The sequence below is a fragment of the Drosophila tropicalis genome, unplaced genomic scaffold, assembly GCF_018151085.1.
Source record: "Drosophila tropicalis isolate 14030-0801.00 unplaced genomic scaffold, ASM1815108v1 contig_158, whole genome shotgun sequence".
Classification (NCBI taxonomy): Eukaryota; Metazoa; Arthropoda; class Insecta; order Diptera; family Drosophilidae; genus Drosophila; species Drosophila tropicalis.
The window spans coordinates 3,522,359-3,543,868 of NW_027172602.1; the positions used below are offsets into that span (position 1 = coordinate 3,522,359).

The 21,510-nt window shown below is 35.4% G+C and overlaps 1 protein-coding gene and 1 long non-coding RNA gene across 4 annotated transcripts in view; one reads left to right on the plus strand and one right to left on the minus strand.

Moving 5' to 3' along the window:
* The window catches only part of nAChRalpha7 (nicotinic Acetylcholine Receptor alpha7), a 114,411-nt gene that overhangs the window by 73,865 nt on the left and 19,036 nt on the right, over positions 1-21,510 (plus strand). For all 3 annotated transcript variants that reach the window (XM_068302518.1, XM_068302519.1, XM_068302517.1), the window contains 2 exons: positions 373-482; positions 6,232-6,412. In XM_068302518.1, the coding sequence (XP_068158619.1) occupies positions 373-482; positions 6,232-6,412 (291 nt within the window). The remainder of the gene's footprint in view (positions 1-372; positions 483-6,231; positions 6,413-21,510) is intronic.
* On the minus strand, positions 6,961-7,623 carry LOC137586470 (uncharacterized). The gene is made up of 2 exons (XR_011033794.1): positions 7,579-7,623; positions 6,961-7,037 (listed from the first exon to the last, which is right to left on the minus strand). It is a non-coding gene; the product is annotated as an uncharacterized lncRNA (long non-coding RNA).

Sequence of the window (21,510 nt, forward strand, 5' to 3'; positions counted from 1 at the left end):
TATGGCCAGCACTGTACTTTCCGATCGTATGGGACTTGGAAATAAAAGAAAAGCAAGGAACAAATCTAGTTTGTTAATAGTTTTCACTGTTTTCCAAATATTTGTTACATAAATATTACAAAATATTCAAGAATCGAACTTAAACAAATTTTCAAGTTATGTTATTATCCCACAAATAATACAAATGCCTGAGCCTTTCCTTTCCCTTCCTTTCCTTTCATTATTAAATCAAAATTCACCAAAATTTCTGACATTACAAAGAACTCAACCAAATAGGAATAAAAAGACAATTAATGATTAAAAAGTGCAAAAAATTTCCTCGTTTTAATTCCATTTTATTACATTAATACATTTGTTTTTTTTTTTTTACAGGAATGGAACGATATGAATCTGCGCTGGAATTCAAGTGAATTTGGTGGGGTACGAGATTTACGTATACCGCCGCATCGCCTATGGAAACCGGATGTCCTCATGTATAACAGGTGGGTAACAATAATCAGAAAAACGGGAAAAATATAGCACAGAAAGTCAGGGTAATCATGTAGAAGTGAGGTATACCCTATATACAAATTTCGGCTAGACTGACAGACGGACAAGGTGATTCCAACTCATATCGTTGTTTGTCTATTCGTCTTATACACCTGTCCAAGATGAATATACAAGGATATACAACCAAAAAAGGTTACTCCATATACCTAATACTTAGATACAAAAGAGTTTAAGATTTGTTGTTGGTGTTTGTGTTAATCTATGGACATGAAATTCAAACAGCAACCGGGAACTTTGGTCAGTTGATAACAAAGCAACGTGGCCAACATACATACATAGGACAACAAATGGCAGCTCATAAACATAAAAAGGGATTTCGCCAAACACAAATTTTATTACACCAAAAAAAAAAAAAAAAAACAGAAGGCATTAAATGCAAATCAAAATGTAGACCCACGAAATTTTGTGGTCTATAACGAAAATTTTATACACTTGCCCCCTTTTTTTTTGGTTTAGAGCTCTGGCTATGAAATTGGAATTGAGTTTTAAACGGGAAGAGTACAATTCTGGCCATATTAAGTATGTGAAATAAGTGTTTTTTTTTTTTTTTTTTTTGGTAAGGTATACCAATTATGAATATGGCAATAAAAACATTACATTAAAAATGAAATACAATAAAGAGGGGAAACAACAGGTGAACAAAAGACCACACGACAATCAAAATGACGCCGCTCATAAAAATGAGAAAAAAGTCTTCATTTATATTTATATGGTATTAATATTATCAATTTGCATATTGAAATATTTAATGGAAATGTCGAATGAGTGTGTGTGTGTGTGTGTTGGGCGGGGGGGAAAGGAAATTGATTGAAAACAAACCAATAAAAGAACACAGGAATCAAGTGTAGATATCTCTTTGGGTGTCCTTTATATATATACTCTTCCATAATCGGATCATTTAACAAAAAATAATCCCAGTCATTAACTGGTTAAGCCAAAAGACTCATTTCAATAAAAACCAGAGGGCCGGGGCTAACTTCGACCGCGTCAAAGTTTGTATACCCTTGCAACTTTTTTGGTAACTCTTTCCTTACCTATTAGCCATCAATGTGGAAGAACGTTTTATCTTAAAAGACTTATGTTTGCGAAAGAATGGCCTACAATCATAGGAAATAACGAAGATATTGATCATAGTCACTGTTTTCCACCGATCGTTCCTATGGGAATTATATGATATAGTCACCCGATCTTTATCAAATTCGACAGAGTCATTAACAGATATATTAAATTAAGAAATGTTTAATTTGAAAACAATCACGGTAAAAGTAACGAAGTTATTTACAAAAGTCACTGTTTTCGCCCGTTCGTTCCTATGGGAGCTATATGATATAGTCACCCGATCTTGATCAAATTTGGCACAGTCGTTTATAAGCGTAATAAACTCTTTAATATTAAGTTTCACGATAATAACATAGAAAATAACGAAGTTATTGAGAAAAGTCACTGTTCGTGACTTTGGGGTTTGTATGGGAGCTATATGATATAGTGGTCCGATCCGGCTGAATCCGAGATATACAACGCCTGCAGTATATACAAGCCTACGTGCAAAATTTCAGCTCTGTAGCTCTTACGGTCTAGGAGGAGTTTGCGTTGATCCAGACGGACGGACGGACGGACGGACGGACGGACGGACGGACGGACGGACATGGCTAGTTGAACTCGTCTCGTCGTGCTGATCAAGAATATATATACTTTGTATGGTCGGAGATGCTTCGTTCTATGCGTTGCACACTTCTGACCAAAATTAATATACCCTTTTTGCAAGGGTATAAAAAGAATTCACTGAATCACTTGACTCACTGGCTCACTTGATCACTTGTTCAGTCTGTACTAACTTTATTGGTATTCTGAGGTCCTGTGAAAAGGATTAAAGCCTCTCCCCCAACACTAATGATATTTTAGTATTTTCCAATCGATAAACAGAATTAATTCCTAAAGAAATTATGATTTAGTAAGTCAGCTAAGATTTTTACGGCCATGTAAATTGACTAGTCAAAACAAAGCATAAAAAAATACAATTAGGTTGAGGAGGTGTATAAGGAGGTGGCGGAGGGGGTGCTGTAGCAGTAAAAAGCCAAACACAAATATTTTATGAAGGCTACTTCTTGCATGTGAGCAGCGGCCATTGTTGTCTCATACTTAGTTGTTTTAGTTATTGTCGTTGTCTCAAGACTCTTGAGATTTTTGATGATGTGACTACAATGGAAAGGACGACCCATGGACATAGAGAGCAGCCACCGACCAGCAGCATCTTGATGATGAAGCACATTTTTGTGTTGACATATTTGTGTGAGGAGAGGCAGGAACAAACCAAAGCAAATTTTAAGAGAAAGCAAAACTTTTACTCCTTACTAGTATACTTGAATAGAATTACTTTCGGAATTATTGCAAGCGAGATTCTCGCAAACCTTAGATTCTCAATATAGGACATCTTTCATAAGAGATAGAGAGCAAGGCTAAAAGTTGACTTAAATATAAAGTTTCCTACTTTAATGTTAAACGACATTAATAACAGACATTTCTCTATGAAAAGTGTCTGGGTTTTTGTTTTTTTTCATTTTTTATCAATTCATGTCCATGACTTTATCCTTTTCGCTTCTGACTCAAACCTACATCAGGGAATAGCATTTGCTAAGCCCAACTAATTGTTATTATAAAAGGTAAAGCTGCTAACCCCATCTGGTCTGCACAGTTCAATCATGTGGCAAGAAAAGAGACTGAATAAGAACTTATTTTTACCCTCACTTTCAATGTACTGCACACCGCTTTTAGCATGCCCGAACGACCCTTTCGATTACAGGGTAGAAATAATAAATATTAAATGACTTTGCATGCCAAGCCAAAAGTGGCGGAAGGAGTAGCAGCTCAGAGGACGCATTGCCTATGGATTAATCATTAATCAGTTTTCCACACATGGGTGGAAGGACGACGCATGGACTGATCAGTGTCCCATGTGCGCCAGCAGAAAAGAAGAAAACAAAACAAAACAGAACAACAACAAAAAAATACAATGATTTATGCATTAAACTCAACTACATATGCAAATTTTCATCTATATTGTTTCTTTAAGGCAGACAGACACTTAGAGCAGGTTAAGAAAGAACATAAGGTATGAAACAAATTGCCAACATCTTTCCCTGCACTTTGAGATAATTGAATAAATGGGTAAATTCTAGAAAAAATATCAAAGAAGTTAAATTCGGCTATGCCGAAGTTTATATACCCTTGCAGTCCTTGACAATAATAATTTCACATGTTCAAAATTTCTTTTCTGCAACTCAATTCATTAATATACAAACAAAACAATTTTACTCTTCATACTATGTACAATTTGTTCTTCTTCTTCCCTCATTCCCTAAGCAAACCCTCCAGTACCAAATGTCCCCGGTCGACAATGTCGCCGCATCGTCGACTATACCGAAGTCGGCAGAATTAAATTCTGCCGGCGTCGACACGCAAAGACCAGCCGACGGTGCCCGAACTATCCAATGTCGTCATCGAAACACTTCGGCTACCGAAAAGAGTTGAGCAAACACAATTTCTTGAAAAAAATTGCCACAAAAAAAAAGGCAAGAATAGGAAAAATGCAGCATCAAATAATATTTATTTTCATGACGGCTTTTCCATACCCTTGTTACTTATGGATGAGGGAAAAATTTGAACATTTTTACCATATACATATTATTTTTATATATACATAATTTGTCAATAACTTGTTACTTATACATAAATTGATCATTAAATAAGCATGTTTTTTTGATGTGAAACATATGTAAATTTCACATCATTTTACATGCATCGTCGGTTATGGCTAAGCATACTCTGAGTTTTCGGCACGCCACAAAAAGGAAGACAAAAAGAACAAAGTTCAAACGGGGCATTGCATTGTTGTTTTCATTTACCATTTCGGCACGCGTCGCTTTGTAATTTTCGTTTCTCTTTGCATTTGATTTAAATTTGCGTACAAGACAGTTGTCAAAGATTTCAGTGTGAAAGATTACAGCGAAAATATTTAAATTATTAAAAATTTATAAAGGTAAGTTTGCATGCATTTCAAAATAATTCAAATAAAGTTTCTAAATTTTAAAAATAGAAGTGACAAATTTTAATTTTTTATGTTGCAGATGTCTCAAGGAGTACAGCCAGCGGCATTAGAAGATACATAATTTATTGTTTATGTTTATTGTTATACCCTTGCTGTTAAATAAAAATTTAATAAATGAATAAATTAATAAAAAGAAAATTTTGTATTTTGTATTTTATTTTTGTATGGACAACACTATCGACATTTAATGTAATTGTCGATGGAACGTCCTCTGAAGCGCATTAAAAAAGTCCCACCGACCAACGGTCGACATTTAACGCAATTGTCGATGGAACGTCCTCTGACGCGCATGCAAAGAAGATCCGTCGATCAACAGTCGACATTCAAAGCAAATGTCGATGAAACGTCCTCTGACACGAACGCAAAGAAGACCTGCCGACGTACCGTCGACGTTCAGAGGAAATTTCTTTGCAAATGTCCCTCAATACATTTTCGAAAAACCATCCGCGGACATACCGTCGACTATGTCGCTCAGTTGTCCCGATTGTCCTTATTGCTAGGCCATCTAATGTTAAATGTCGCCGCAACTTAAATGAGCGTGTCGCCGCTATGTCCCCCAAGACATCGGACATGTCCCCGGAAACTCGACGGAGAGTCTCCGCAGACACGAACTGCAGGGAAGCAACGCACGCATACACATACAGTTTATGTAGCGTTGCGTCTGTGTGTGTATGCATGTGCTCTGTTGATTTGATGATGACGTAGTAGGCAGCAAGCAGAGCTGCCGGCAGCGATTGAACCGATTTATATAGACTGTAACTTGTGTTCTATTTATCCGATCAGGGTCAAATTTTGGGATGTGAGATTTTATATCAAATTCTATTATATTGGTAAATTTCATGGGGATACTCCAATTTTTGCAAAAATTTTTGTTCCAGAGCTATATGATATAGTAGTCCGATCCCAAAGATTTTCATACTTTATCTCACCCGGGTAAAAAAAAGCTCCCAAAAAAAATTTCATCCCGATAGCTCTTAAGATGGCTGAGTAAAACGCGTACGCACCGACGGACAGACGGACAGACGGACAGACGGACAGACGGACAGACGGACAGACGGACAGACGGACATGGCTATATCGACTTAGCTTCTCATGCTGATCAAGAATATATATACTTTATGGGGTCGGAAACGTCTCCTTCTGTGCGTTACAAACATCTGACCAATTTTATAATACCCTCTGCAAGGGTATAAAAAGCAGCTCTAATATTTAGTTATAGACTTTTTATACTACATACTTGGGAATACCTTTTGGCTAACTAACAAAGTTCGGTCTTACTTAGAAGCTGAAATGTAGAGTTATCTCCATATTAATCGCATAAAAGTTATATTTTAAAAATTGGCAGACTATAAAGACTTTTCGGATTCTATATATATTCTTGATTTGCATGCGATGCCGATTCAAATAGTCATTAAGTCCATAAAGTAATCTTAGTTTAGTTAGTTTTTGGAACCGAACTCTCTACAAATCTCCATAATCAATGATAAGTGACGATTAATTAATGAAAATCAATAAATTAATTATTTTTGGCGCGAAAACTAAACTAAAGTTGAAATCGTTTTATATTTTACTTGCAGTGCGGATGAAGGTTTCGATGGCACATACGCCACCAATGTGGTGGTCCGGAATAATGGAAGTTGCCTCTACGTGCCACCAGGCATTTTCAAGTCGACATGCAAAATCGATATTACCTGGTTCCCGTTCGATGATCAGCGATGCGAAATGAAATTTGGCTCCTGGACCTATGATGGATTTCAGGTATTCTACTCACTTTAACCCTTACTCTGCGTATTGTCTATAATGTTACATTTAAACATCATTATGTGTATATATTATATACAATATATACATAGTTATCTTTGAAATTAATTGCAGTTTCCTTTGTTTTCCATTGTTTAAGCAGCGACTAATTAATTATGCACTAAATGCAACATGCTTGGCGAAATCTTTTCACAAATACATATATGTTCATACATTTATGTATACAGATATGTTTATCTATAGTCATGTCGTTATTTATCGACCTAGATAGAATTTTGACAAATTGCAGGAAACAAATTCAGCTCCAACCCCTTTTGCTGCCCGTGACCTGTCAGACAGAATCTGCAAGTTGCAGTTTACAATATATATTGTAAATCAAAAGCCAACAACAAGTTGCCAAATGGCAACTTTTGGCAATGATAATGAAGGGCCGAAACAAATCTATCGCTTATAATGTCAACACATGGAAGTTTCGGTCATTTTTTTCACATTACAACAAAAAGTCAAGGCATCAAGCATTAAATTAAATAACATCTGTATGTATGTATGTATCAGAGTTGTGCCGTTAGGCATTAGCATTTATTTTTCATTGGCATTCAAAATAAATCCATTCTAATAAAATCTGTTGAAAATGAAAATGAACTTCATTAGCATTATAGTTAAAAAATTTTTAAAATAGAAAAAATTTATAAAAAATTACGAAAAATTTAAAGAAATTGAGAAAAATTTACAAAAAAATAACAAATCTTTTTAATTAATCCTAATTTTCGATCATTTTTTCCCAATTGTTATTAATTTTTTGATAATTTTTTATAATTTTTCCTAATTTTTTTTTTTTTTTTTTTTTAAATTTTTTTCTAATTTTTTTTAACTTTTCCTAATTTTTAAAATTTTTTTTTGTAATTTGTTTTAATTTTGTTAATTTTTTGTTAATTTATTTTAATCTCCTAATTTTTGTTAATTTAGTGTTAATTTTTCCCTGATTTTTATTTAATTTTATATATTTCCTAATTTTTTTAATTTTGCCTAATTTTTTCTAATTTTTGTAAATTTTTTTAATTTTTCGTAATTTTTTTTAACTTTGTATAATTTTTGCTAATTATTATTAATTTTTGCGTTAATTTTTCGCTAATTTTTCTTATTTTTAATTATAATTTACTCACATGATGACCTCCAACATTTCGACCCCACTCGCCAATGTAGCTCCAACAACTGATGCGCCCTCCCTCAGTTGCAGCTTCTTTTATAGGCCCAGCGACGGCAAAGAGCGAGAGAAGTGCTCTCCCACTAAACTGCACTGTCACTCCCACACTTAGTTGCTGATCGGGAGAGCTGCACTCGCTCACTCGCTAAGTGTGCGTGCATATGAGCTTGCTAAGGCATAGCGGTGTATTTGTATGTGTGTGTATGTGCATTGTGTGGGAGGTGATTGAGTGTGAGAGGTGCTCAGCAAGTGATCGATTCTCTCAAAGCTTGGCTTGACACACACACACACACACACTAATACCGCTCGCGCTTTGCCCGCTCATATGCACGCACACTTAGCTAACGTCAGCGAGAGGGCGACTGCATATGAAAGTGAGCGAGAGCAGTTCTCCCGATCAGTAAGTGACAGTGCAGTTTAGTGGGAGAGCACTTCTCTCGCTCTTTACCATCGCTGAGCCTATAAAAGCAGCTGCCACTGAGGGAGGGCGCATCAGTTGTTGGAGCTACATTGGCGAGTGAGGTCGAAATGTTGGAGGTCATCACGTGAGTAAATTATAATTAAAAATAAGAAAAATTAGCGAAAAATTAACAAAAATTAAGAGAAATTAATAAAATTAACAAAAAAAAATTGGGGAAAATTAAAAAAATTAACAAAAATTAGAAAAAAATTAGGGAAAATTAAAAAAATTAGAAAAAATTTTAAAAAATTATAAAAAATTAACAAAAAATTAGCAAAAATTAAAAAAATTAACGATAAATGACGAAAAATTACCAAACAAATTAACAAAAATTATGAAAAATTACCAAAAAATTAACAAAAAATTAGGAAAAATTAGGTAAAAATTTAAAAAAAATGGAAAATTAAGAATAATTTAGAAAAATTGAGAAAAAATGATATCGAAGTTTCTAAAGTTTTCTAATTTTTTGTTAAATTTTTCTAATTTTTTTAATTTTATCTTAATTTTTTTTTATTTTATGTTTATTAAATTTTTGGTTAATTTTCTGTTAATTTATTTAAATTTTTTGTTATTTGTTCAGCAATTTTTCAATTTTTTTTTTTAAATTTAAAATTTATTTGGATTTAAAATTATTACATTATAATCCTAATTAAATTGTCTTTTCAGTAAGTAAGCTACCACAGTTTATAATAAATAAAATCAGCCAAAAAAACAGTCTGACAAAAACTGCAGACTTACGAATTATAATTTTGATCGATTTTCATTTATGTTATATGATAGAGATGTCATTGCAAACCGATCTGCTAATGTCTACCGCGTTGGCTTAATCCGGCACTGGATCTCACTCGTTTCAAATATTAAGATTTCTGAAAATTTCAAACTTGATTTTTCATTAAAATTAACGTATATGATCACTCACTAGCAATGGCATGAAAATTGCATTCTAATAGTTAACTCCAATATATGTAAACCAACTTTTCTCTCTCAAAAAAAAAACCAAAATCTACGCCTGATTCAATTCAATGGCGTGCAGGTGGGAGCGCGGAATGGGATGCAAATGGAAGGGGAGAAATGGAGTTACACATTTATCAAATGTGCCATAAAAAGAAGAAGAAGCAGAAGAAAAAGAACACCCAGTGAAAATCGGCAAAAAAGACAAGGGCAAACGGAAAAGTGCGTGGGTGAGAACTTGCCCCAAGATTTATTGAAATGTATTTTCAGAAACTTCGTTCTTCCCGCTTTTTGTTGCTCTCGCTCTCCACTAGATTCTGCTGTGTTTTATTAATTTCCAATGCTTCTACTTGACTTTGCCATTTTTGTGCCAAAACAGAAAAAGAAAAAACTTGGAGAACGCAACAAGAAAACGAAAAACAAGAGAAAAACCAGGAAAACCGCACGAGGCATTGGCATGCTTAAAACTAAAACGCGAAATGCATGTGGTTTAAGTATAAGCTAAGTTACAAACTAAGTTTTATTTTTTGTCGTTTTCTTTCTCGTTGTGTGTGTGTGTGTGTGTGTGTGTTTTTTTTTTAATATTTTACGTGTCAACTTTTGCGTGCCAAAAAATTTGCCAGGCCAAGAAGTGAGGGAAATGGAAAAATGTGAGGAAAAATGTTGCGTAGCCCTGCATATAAGATACATTTGTATCTTCTATCTATGTGTGCATATATTGGTGTATGTGTGTGTGTGTGTATGTGTGTGTGTGTATGCTGGCATCATTGCTTTTTTGGCCCGTGGCCTTACCATGTCAGCGTCAGCAGAGGAAGCAGTGAAACAACGTCTTGTGCCATGCAAATTAATGCACTCGCTTTGCCTTGCCTTGCCTTGCCTTGCCTTGTCTTTGCTTGGCCACCGCCCCTGGCCATGCCCCCTTGGCCCTTGTGTTGCCTTGGCATGCGAGGCTAACTGGCGATGCCAAAACCAAACTGTTTCACTGATTAGAATACCAAAATACTTACATACTAAATTGCCTTATTTCCTTGAATTTGCTTTAAAAAATTTTCAATCATTCGCAGTTTTTGATTTCATATCAGTATTTGAATCCTTTCAAAAGAGGGGCTACCAAAAATATTCGAATTGAATGGAATTTATTTCTGATAAATCGACTCAAAACGTTTTCAGGTCTTGTTCGAAACCAATTTAAATTGGATCTTATTTGATATAATCATCAAAAATTCTCAAAAACTTTGCGATTATTTAATTTATGTCTTTATTTTCTTATTTTTTGTTAAGATTTGACAAAAGTTTGGCATTAATTTCAAATCTGAATACTATTTCGACTAACTGACGCCAAAATCAGTAAATGTCTTTAAGGAGTCTTTTCGGTCTATACTAAAAGCTGTACAAGTTAATCCCTAGTTATGGAAACTATGTGGATTTAAATTGTCTATGGAGTATGCTCATCAATGTATGTGGTGAATGTGTGTGTGTGTGTTGAGGGGGGCTTACAACTGAATTGAATATTTATGGAGATGGTGTGCTTTAGTTTTCGGTTTCGGCTCCGGCTCTGGCTCCAGCTGCGGAACCGGATATCCGGCATATAACAAATTATGCGCGGCAAACGCAATGAATGAGTTATGCCAGAAATATGTGACTAACTGCAAGAAGTTTGCGCCATATTTTCCCAGCCAAAATGGATATAGGAGGGGCAGGAGAGAAAGAAGCAAAATGAAAAAACGAGTAAGTAGCAAGAGAGCAATCTATTAAATGGCTTTCAATATTTGGGTTATCAATCAGCAGTTGTCTATCCGCATAATTGTATTCTAATTTAACCTACAAACGAACTTCAGAAATTGTCTTATACCCTTGAAATAGTTATTCAAATTGCATTCAAATCACTTTAAAGCCTTCCCCGATTTCAATGAAGAGAAAGGGAGTTATGGAATACATATTCGCGTTTGTTGTTGTCCATGAAATGACACAACTAATTGCTGCTACCATAAAATTGTAATTAAGTCACATCAGAATTCTAATTAAATCTCTCTCTGCCCACTCGCAAATTGATTAAATGAAATAATTCAATCAGCTGCCACATGGAGTAGCAGCAGCATCATCATTATCATCATCATTATGAAGTTGCATATCAATTATTGATACAATGCTAATTTGTTATTGCAGGGACATTGTGGGTATTGTTAATTTTTAGTTAGCATGTAATAAAATAACTCATTAACTCATTGCATTTGCCCAAATGGGGGAGTAAAATGGTCAATTCCCAGAGTTATAGTCACAAATTAGTTCATTTGTAACTGATTTGGATAAGTAATTAGATTGTCATTGCTTGAAGCGTTTGAATGTTAATATGTTAAAAGTAAACCAAGCAATACGTGTCCTTTGGGATACTGTGGAACTGTCTCCACTCTTTCTGTGGTGTTTCGGCTTCTCTTGAGATTCGTCAAACAGATTTTTACATTCTAAACAAACTGTTGTGTCTCCTGTCTATATAATTGTAATCAAATTGGTAATTCTATTTATATGTCAAATTTAATTTGTCTTCTTTCTCTATAAACAAAAAAAAACAAAGGCTGTCATTGATGTAATCCCATTTTACTGCCCCTAAACGATTCTATGTGAGTTTGTCTTGTCAAAAGTCACTGAATTTTGCACCTTTCAATTTATCTAGTTGGAAGAGAGAGACAGAGAGAGAGAGAGAGTGAGATGTGAAGAGAGTCGGGGCAAGTTTATTTATTATAAAAATGGGAAATTTAACTGGCAGCCGGCAAGTCAACCCACTGAATGGACGTCATTTCAATTTTGTGTTGAATTTTTGGGTTATTCTCTTTTTGGTTATTTGGGTCGGCCATCAGTTCATCAGAGCATCAGAGCGCCAGAGCGTCAGAGCCAACTTTCAATTCAATCAAATCCGTTTTTTGCCAAAGTCATTGGCAAAGCTTTTAATTGCTTTCGAAACAGCTGGCAGCTTCCTTCGTGTTGTCGCGCCTTGCAAGATTTTGCCTCAACTAATTGCAATAAAATTTCATTCAAAATTCCCCTTTTCCTTACGATAGAACGAGATTCCGTTGCTTGTGCTTGCTTTTCCCTTCCATCGCTCTGTCCCTCTCCCCTCTCTCTCTCTCTCTCTCTCTCTCCATCTCTAAGCCCTTCTTGCCACGCGTTAATGTCGAAACTGTCAACAGCGAGTTACGTCAGCGGCACCATGGCTAAAAGAACGAAAAAAAAAGAAGAGACAATGAACAAAAAAAAAAAAAAAATAAGAAGAAAGGACCATAGCTAAAGCCAAAGGACCTTTTTCTTTCATCAAGCCTTTCCCCTAACAGTCTTTACCCTTTGCCCGCAACGTGTTGCGATGATAGATAACTTTATTATGCGAAAAGACTTGCGAGTGATTGATTTCCAAATAATTGCAAATTTAATATACAAACAAACAAATTACAATAAAGGCAAAAGATAAATACAAAATCATGATGATTAGAATAATGCCGATGGCTTAGGAACCAAAATCTAATGGTTTGATTTTATTGCCATTGCCATTACTTTGATTTGAGGACAAAAAGACATTGTTTTTTGTTTCTGTTTTTTTTGCTTCATTTCCATCAGTTCTGTGTCCTGTTTACTATCCCATTCGCCCTCCTCATTATCTTGTTTCACAAGATTCACTCAAGTGCCTTCTCAATGACGTTGAACACAATATCTGCTGCAAGTTAATGTAATCAAAATTGAATTTTGTCTCTCCCTTTCTCTCTCTCTCTCTCTCTCTCTGTCTCCGTTTCATTTTCTCTGGCTTTGAGTAGCTTTGAATGGCAAAACTGGCAACGAAAAAAGGGTAAGAGCTCTGTATGAGTCATTTTGAACGACCAACTAACTGACGTTTGCAATGTTTAGGCTATGAACTGATCCTTAAGTATGAGGAAACGTGAATATAAATAAAAGAATCTAAGCCGTAGGAATATATTCAAATAATTTTCGTTTTCTTTGCATTGCACTCAAAATGGTGTTTTGACTTAGTCAAAATGAGAAAGAGAGAAAGTAGTCGTTTCTCTTGTCTTTCGAGTTATTCCTTTTGCTTGCGAAACTCTAAAGTTAGCCATTGAGAGAGGTGAAAATGTTTTTCTTGTAACTTCAGGCGGACCATGTGGCGTATACGCTATATTTTATACTAAGGGCCCACACGAATTTGGCTCTTGTCGTTCGACATTTTTCGATTAGCAAGTTAATTACTTTTAATTAGCATTGATGGTATTTCAAGTGCGTAAGTTACAATTAGCAGCAGCTATTAAAATGTTTGATTAATACACAAAAGTGATTGTGAGTGGATTAACAGTGAATGCATTCAAATTAATGACCTCACGACAAGCATCTTAAGTTGTTTTAGTTAAGCAGCAAAGATAAAACAAAGAGAAATCTGAACTTTTTATGCAGTGATAACAGACATATGCCAAAGTCCTTTGAGATTACGACAGAACCGGAACATCCTGAATGCTAAATTACAAGAATATACTTAAATGTAAATGCATTTCGATTTAGTTAAACATTTCTATTCAATTTGAGTTTATCACACTTTTCGAATGCATTATTATCTAGTGGTAGGTTGGTTAATGGTAAAACTTCACAAAATTTAGTTCAGAGAAGAAAAGAAGAAAAAAACAAACACAAATACCAAGGAATTTCTGCCTCACATCAGAAGCAGCAAGCAGTAGAATGCTGGGCTTAATGACTTTTTTTTTTTTCACTCTATTTTTTTTTTTTTTTTTGCATGTTGAACGTTATCCAAGGACATTACTAGGGTTGGGATTGGGCGAGTTGGCTGGATAGATGGATGGATGGAATGGGATCGGGTTGGGTTGGTTTTGGTAGAGATGGGTATACCAAGGAGACGGCATGAGATGAAGCAGCCTCCATTTCCTGTCATCATCCGTTGTCGTCGTCCTGCGTTTTCGCTGCAGCATTTAACTATAAGTAAAAGTTTGTTGGTTGTGCCTGATTACTCGACCAACCCAACCTCCTGCAATCCTTCAACCTCCGCTTCTTCCTTACCCTTGGCTATGTCCCCACTTCTGCCATATCAGCCTCAGCCCTTTCCCCGTGGCTGTCGCCTTGGTTTTTAGTTGGCGTCGATGCGCTGCGGCAAAAAAAAAAAACCCAGAGAGAGAAAAGACAATAGCCTCTGTCGTACGCTTTGGGTGGAGGCGCAGGATGAGGCTCCTCCGAAAGTCAGTGTAAATTATGAAAATATCTCGTTGGCTTGCCATATATACTTATATTTACATACATACCACATACTATGCAAGTATATGTATGTATATACACCAACACAAACACATTCATATACATATATATATATATATATATAAATTGTTCCAGGCACAGCAAGATCTGACGGCAACTTTTTCGCTACCCTTCCCATCCTTTTCGGTTCGTTTTTTTCTTTTTTTTGTTGTTTTGTGTGTCCTTTTTCTCTCTTGTTATTATAATTTTCTCTGTCACATTGAAAATGCGGTTGAAATGAGCAGGAAATGCGCGAATTCTACTAACCCAGATAATCATGGGGTGATTTTTGCATTTTGTTTGCAAACTGTTTTCCAAGCCCTTCTTATCTACATCAGTCCTCCTTCTGGTCCGCCTTTCCACTCCGCCCCCAACTCACATTCTCCCAGTTTCACTTACTTAATATGATTATTGTATTATTTTGCACTTTTCATAATTTTAATACCCTTGCCAACCAAACCAAGGTACATTTATTTTGTTCAGCATTATGCAAAAACATTTCCCGACTATAGAAACTATATATGTGAAGGTGAATCGTAGATTCTTCAGACATGAGGCAATACAGGAAGGGATATCGAATTTCTTGACAAATTTCATGGCAAATCATAAGAATTAGAGAAAATATTCTCCACAGTTCCTATCCCATATTCTGATGGCAACATTTAGAGTTTTCAAGGGTATACAAAAATCGTCATAAATGATAATATGACGGGCTTCTAGTTTTCAATTTGGTTTGGGTTTGGTGGGGGGTTTTTCTCTTTTTTGTTCGTCTTGATTTAAATTTTTAATTTAATGCAACGCGCAATTATGCGCAGTCTTCTCTTATGGCAACGGTTTCTCTTCTGGTTATGGCTGGCTAATTAGCCAGGCCATAACTGAAGTAGTAAACTTTTTTACTTCTCTCTCTGCTACTTTATTTGCCATCATTTGGCTTGTTTTGCGTTAGTGCAATGAACTGACTCGCCATGAGAAAAAAATCAATGAATTTAAATATCCTTTCTGTTTGAGTATGATCTAGCTAAGGATTAAGTAACTTTTTCGCACACTATTTTAATACCAAAGGCTTAGCTTAGTAATCTGCTAGAGAGCCTCAAAGTTCTGTACTCTTACAGATGGCATCTTGGTTAGCTTTCATCCCGATATTGGTCTATATTCTATAGAAAACTAAGCCAAATATGTACAATTTTATTAAACATACCCATTACTGATTGTCCTTGCTCTCCATTGCAGTCCCTCCATTGACTACCACAAATTGCAGTTCACTTAATTAACCTACTCAATGTCCAATTGAGTTTAATTTGTAGTGTGAATGAATGATTTGAATTTATCGAATAAATCGAATCTATCTACAAATAAAGGTTTGAAATATTATAAAGATTTCTTGTTGATCAATAAGTTATATGTTTTCATTATTTGACATGAAACTGAAGGATAAAGAGAGTATAAGTGTTTTTGGAAAAGATATCTCTATGTAAGTGTGTGTGTGTGTGTATGTATATGCGACTATTATTTTGCCCATAAACAACTTTGTATTTCGCTTCACTTAAAATGCCAGTTGATGCAATTTCAATTTGTCGTCCCCATTTCTTCTGTATGTGTGTGTCTCTCTCTCTCTCTCTCTGTGTGTGTGTGTGCATTTTAGTCTTGCATTTTTGTTTTCTCTGACTCATTCGAAAAGCAAACATAATTTCAGTTCATCCTTGTGCCCTTCCCGTTTATCCTTCATCTATCCACAGACATTGCCCCTCATTTCTATTAAGATGTTGCTCACTGGCCCAGAAGTCAGATGACAAGACAAAGTTTTTGTGCCAACGCTTTGTGTGTGTATGCATGCATGTATCTCTGTGTGTGTGTGTGTGTGGTCTTGTCGAGTGCATAGAAACATTGTAATTGAACGCCATTAGACACCTAAATCATCTAAAGCATTTGTTCTATGGGAAAGCAAACAAAATTTCCTTTTTATTTTTTTGGCAAACCAAACATTTTCTTTTGTTCCTTCATTTCAATTCTATTCGTTTCAATGGCCAAAAGAAACTGATCTATATCCAGCAAAATGACAGAAAGACCAAAATCAGACACCAATGCATTGGTATAACCAGTTGGCAACATTCAAAACTTGACATTCTCTTGTGTTTGCTAGATGAAAATCAAATTAAAATGTTCTGGCCTTTTTTTTATAGATCTTAACTAGAGGTATTTCTCCTCTTCGATTGTAAATAATAGAACTTTCTATATGCTTTCAGTATCATGCAGTTGAGTGCTTTTATTCCTACTTCATATTCATCCCTAATCAAAGGTTCTTTAGATTGATTGAATAAATAATAAAGAATGATTTAGATGGCAAGTTAAGAGATTCATTTACTGACAAATATCGCTATAATATACATTATATCTTCTGTGTGGTTAGCCTGTTTAAGTTAACCATCCATTATCCACATGGAAAATATGAAATTATACTATAATAATTATTGGCTATAAGGCCTGTCACTGTCAGGCCACAGACAGGCATATAATAATAATAAGTATTATGGCCAAAAGAGGATGGCTAAGTATGAGAAGGACCCTACCAAGGACTGTCACAGTAATATATGGGTATGTGTCTCTCTGTGTGTGTGTGTGTGTGTGTGAGTAGTTATCATTTTTAAGCATTTTAAGCATTCTTTTGCTTTGAGTTTGCACTTGAACAAATAAGCACACTTGTCCATAGTCCCATTCAGTCACTTGGCCACTTATTTGAGCTCCTTCTGTCGACTGTCTGGTGGTGTTTCTCCCCCCACCTCAAACTCGTGCTCGTTGTCAGTCGCATTGTGGTAGTCGTTGCCCATTGCCACGCCTACTAACTAGCTCTACGCCTCTGCTTTTCACTCTCTCTCTCTCCCTCCCTCTCTTGTTATTCTTTTTGTTTTTGTTTGTCTCCAAACTATTTTTAGTGTAATATAATGCGAACACAATGGCCATGGAAAGCAAGTGAAAACATGGATTGAGATGAGTGCTTAGAGACAGAGAAATGCGACAGATTGTTGGACAGAAGAAGAGCTAAGACCTTTTGGCCTAACTTGTAATAAACGGTCATTGAATTATTGAAATATATTCTTTAATTGATGTATCCTTTTGCACATTTCACGAAAGCATTTAAACTGATTTCGATTTGATAGCCATATAATCATTATTGAATATAGACCAAGAGAGATACTGAGCCAAAAAGAATTCAAAGAAAGCATAACTAAAATGCTTTTTAAATTATGCAAATGGTATGTTTCGAAAAAGAATTGCCGAACCAAAATACATACATAATTTCCATTTTGATTGCAATTTCTATCGTCTATTTGCTATCTTGAACCATTTCTAAAGTACTCAATGGAATGGAAAAGGAATACGAAAGAAATCACCTACTTTTGTCCTTTAATTTGCCTTCTTGCGGCTAACAGGACAAATAAAGTTTTGTTTGCAACAAATTATTTGCTTGCAATTTGTATTTATGACAGAAAAAGAAAAATATTGAATCAACGTTGTTTTCCTTTAAGTACCCAATTACACAATTTTTTGTTGGTTGGTCAACATAAAAGTATACTGCAAATAGACAGAGAAAAAACAAGAGTAAGAGAGAGAGAGGAAAGAAAACAAAAGTGAAAGTGGAGAAGAAAGCAACATCAACAGAAAAATGCTTAAATAAATACATGAAATAACAGAAAGAATGCCGTAAAGCAAACTTGACGACTTTTTAATGCCCTCTTTTTTTTGTGATCACTTCTATCTGTTATTAGCTTGGCCAATATCCTTTAGGCCAGAAACTTTTCATATTACATAGAAATTTTAATTGAATTTCAAGTTTAGCGATTTCCAGTTGAATCACTAGACACTTTTTTTTTTTTTTTTGGAAGAAATCCTTGGACATTCTTTATTTTCTTTCGCTACTTCGCTAAAGGCTTTCTCTCTCTCTCTCTCTCTCTTTCTTCTATTTCTTATATTTTCGTCAAGTGCCACTTTGTGTGTATTTCATTTGGGAACCAACACAACCACACCAAATAGCCACAAGACGCGCTTACAAAATAAATATGCGGCGACCTTCAGTGTATGTGTGTGTGTGTGTGTGTGTGTGTGTGTGTTCCTGTTCCTCTGCAGTAATAAGTGTCTTGCAATGAAGGCCAAAAAGCAACTACAAACCGAACCAACCAACTAACTACCCATCTTAACAACTAGGCAACTATTTGCCCATCTCTCCTTCTGCTGCTCTCTGGCCTTCACATAAATAAGTAAAAACGAAACGAAAATTTTACACAAAACAAATACCTCTAAGAATTAAAAATTCTCATATTATTAGTATTGTTTTCCTTTTTTTTTTTTTGTGTTGTTTTTTTAATTGTTTCAAATGCTGCCATAGGAAGGCGTAACCAAACAAAACTGACAAATAGTTTTCAGGAATTTTCTTCCAACTCTTATTTTCTCAAATTAATTATTTTGCCTTTGGTATTTGAAATAAACTTCCTCTACTCTTCCGCATCCTTCCCGCTGCTTTCACCCACACACTTTTGTCTCCTCTCCATTTACATGTCGTTGACAGTAATTTACTGCGGAAAAACTTTTCGGCTTTTGCTATCTACAAGGATAGTTATATATACATATATACACATTGTTATAGTTTAGTTTTAGTATATTCTATTTATTGAAGGCTCAACCAATTTTGTTCAATCAATACCAAAAGAGGAAAACCGAAAAATAGTTACCTGTTTCAAGTAATTCGTAATTTATCTCAAGATTTTAACTAGATTCCTGGTAAGTTCTTTGACTTTTTTGAAATAGAACTGATTTTACAATCCATTAATTAAGACTTTTTGATTGAAATTTAATTTACCTGTAAAATAGTCGTAATATTGCCCCCAAAAGTATGCAACGTGCAGTTTAACTTAGGGAATTAAAGAGGTCTTTAATCAAGTTCTGTTCTCAGTGACGGATTAGCCATAGCCATTAGCCATCTCTTAAAGGATTTTAGATACATTTTGGATTTCAGAAATTTCAAACGAAATATCTTTCAAAATATCTCATTCTTTTGCTTTTCGAGTCAAATTTATAAAGTAACCTGTCTATTCGTTTATATAATATAGAACTTTAATCCTTTTATTGCCTTCTGCTCCTGGCTTCATTCCATCATTTTGATTTGCTCTTCGCTTTTAAGGGTTTGCACTTTAGCTAGTCTTGGTCAAGGTGTTAGAAACTAAGTGTAGTGGAATCTTATGTGGACATTGGCTTAGATAGAAACATGTACATTAAGTTTAATTACTGCTACACTTCTTTTGTCAGTGTAGTGGAGAACTCGAAGGGCTCCCGCTTTCTAACATTCATCTTGGTTGCTGTGCAATTAATTCAATGTCAGTTCAACTGTAACTGAGACAAAGACCAAAGCCAGTCCAGATGCCATGGGAGTTGAGGTGCCACCCATTCGCTGTATGTATTTAGTTCTATTTAAAGCTATCCACTATGTAGGATAAGGTAGGGTAGGGTAGGGTAGGTAGTGTAAGTAAGTAGTTTGCCAAGCTTCAGCTTCAGCTTTATTTGAAATCGCTAAAACTTTTTGACAATGCGACTCGCTCTGCTCTTACCACTCGCCACCCAGCAAATTCATGCTAACAGCACCCTTTCAGCCATTGGGCTTATCTCTTTCGCAGAAAGTTTCAGTTCTGTTTTACGTCAATTCATTTGCCTGCCGAATGCCATTGGATGCGGCATTTGTTATTTAAGCTAAATGGGCTTGAATATTTCGATGAATTTTGACTTAAACCGTTGAATTTTAATGTACACTATAATAACGATAATGTGTATGTCTTTCTTTCTCTCTCTCCTTCTCTCCGTTGTTTATTCTTTATCTCTGTTACCTCTATGGATCGGCTCGGTTCTCTATCATGCATATTTTATACGATTATGGGACTCCAACCAACTGATATTACTTTTAGCAAAAACTTTGCTGTTTTTTAATTAGTGATTAAGGCTAATTATGTAATACACAAGCTTCGTCAATGTCACACAAGGCAAAAAAAAAAAACAACTTTAAACTGCTCAAAAGTAAAGTGAAAAACAAAAAATGAAATTACCCCAGACACAAGCCAGAAAGAAAAAAAAGTAAAGAAAGGGAAGAGAGAGAGAAGGAAAAGAAAAGAAAAGAAATAGGTAAAACGCAGCTGAGAAATATTGTGTGGCACGGCATTGGCTAAACGACTTGCGTTTTATTTTTATGCTGATGCCAAAAAGTTTTTCATGCTTTCAAGTTTATTGAGTGGCTGGTCCTGGCCCGGTTTCCCAGCTCACAGTCTTCAGTCCTCCGAATGCCCTGTCCCTGGCCCAAAGGGTAACCTAACTACTATTGCCATAGCTGTTGCTGTTGCTGTTGCTATTGCTGCGGGTAATTCCTATGCGTACAACAGCAACAATTCGACTTTGTGACTCAGAGACAAGTAAATGGATGCGAAAAAAGAGAAAGTACCACAGCCATCACGAGGGTGGCGATTACAGTTCGCTTCAGTTCAGTTCAGTGAGATTGAGTAGAGAGTAAAGTGTGCGAAACTTCTTCTCTATTTGGTTTTTTTCTTTGCCTCTGTCGCCCACCCCGTCACCTGTGTGTGTTTCGCACAACATGCCCAACTATTTCTGTGGTATTTTCCCATGAACTTTTCACCCTCTTAAAAAAAGAAACTACAAAGAATAAACGCAGGCTTCCAACACATCATTTTTCATCTGTTTTGACACATCTCTGAATATCTCTTTGACATAATAATATAAAATTTAACAGAAACCTTGAAATTGATCAAGGGTCCTGTTGAAACGAAAAGCAAAAGTTATCGAACTGCCCACAAATGTTTATGGTCTCAACTACTTACTATCACTATAAAACGCACTAAACACAATGAATGGCATTAGGTTTTGTGCCTTCTGATTTTTCCAGCAGCTCGCCCAAAAAGTCCTTCAGTTCCATTTTCATACCCAAATCGCATTGCCTTGTGCTGTTTGCCAAGTTTGCAACTGCAGAGAGATCAAAAGAGATCTGAGACCAGAGACCTTAGACCAGGGACTTGTATGTACTCAGAATGTCTGTGACTGTGTGTGTGTGTGTATAACGTCCAACTTTTGCTCATTTTCAAAATTTAATGTCTATTGCGGTCGAGTTAGTGTCTAGTTGCATGTACTTTGGTTTGAGTTGTGCATGTCCCATTTGGT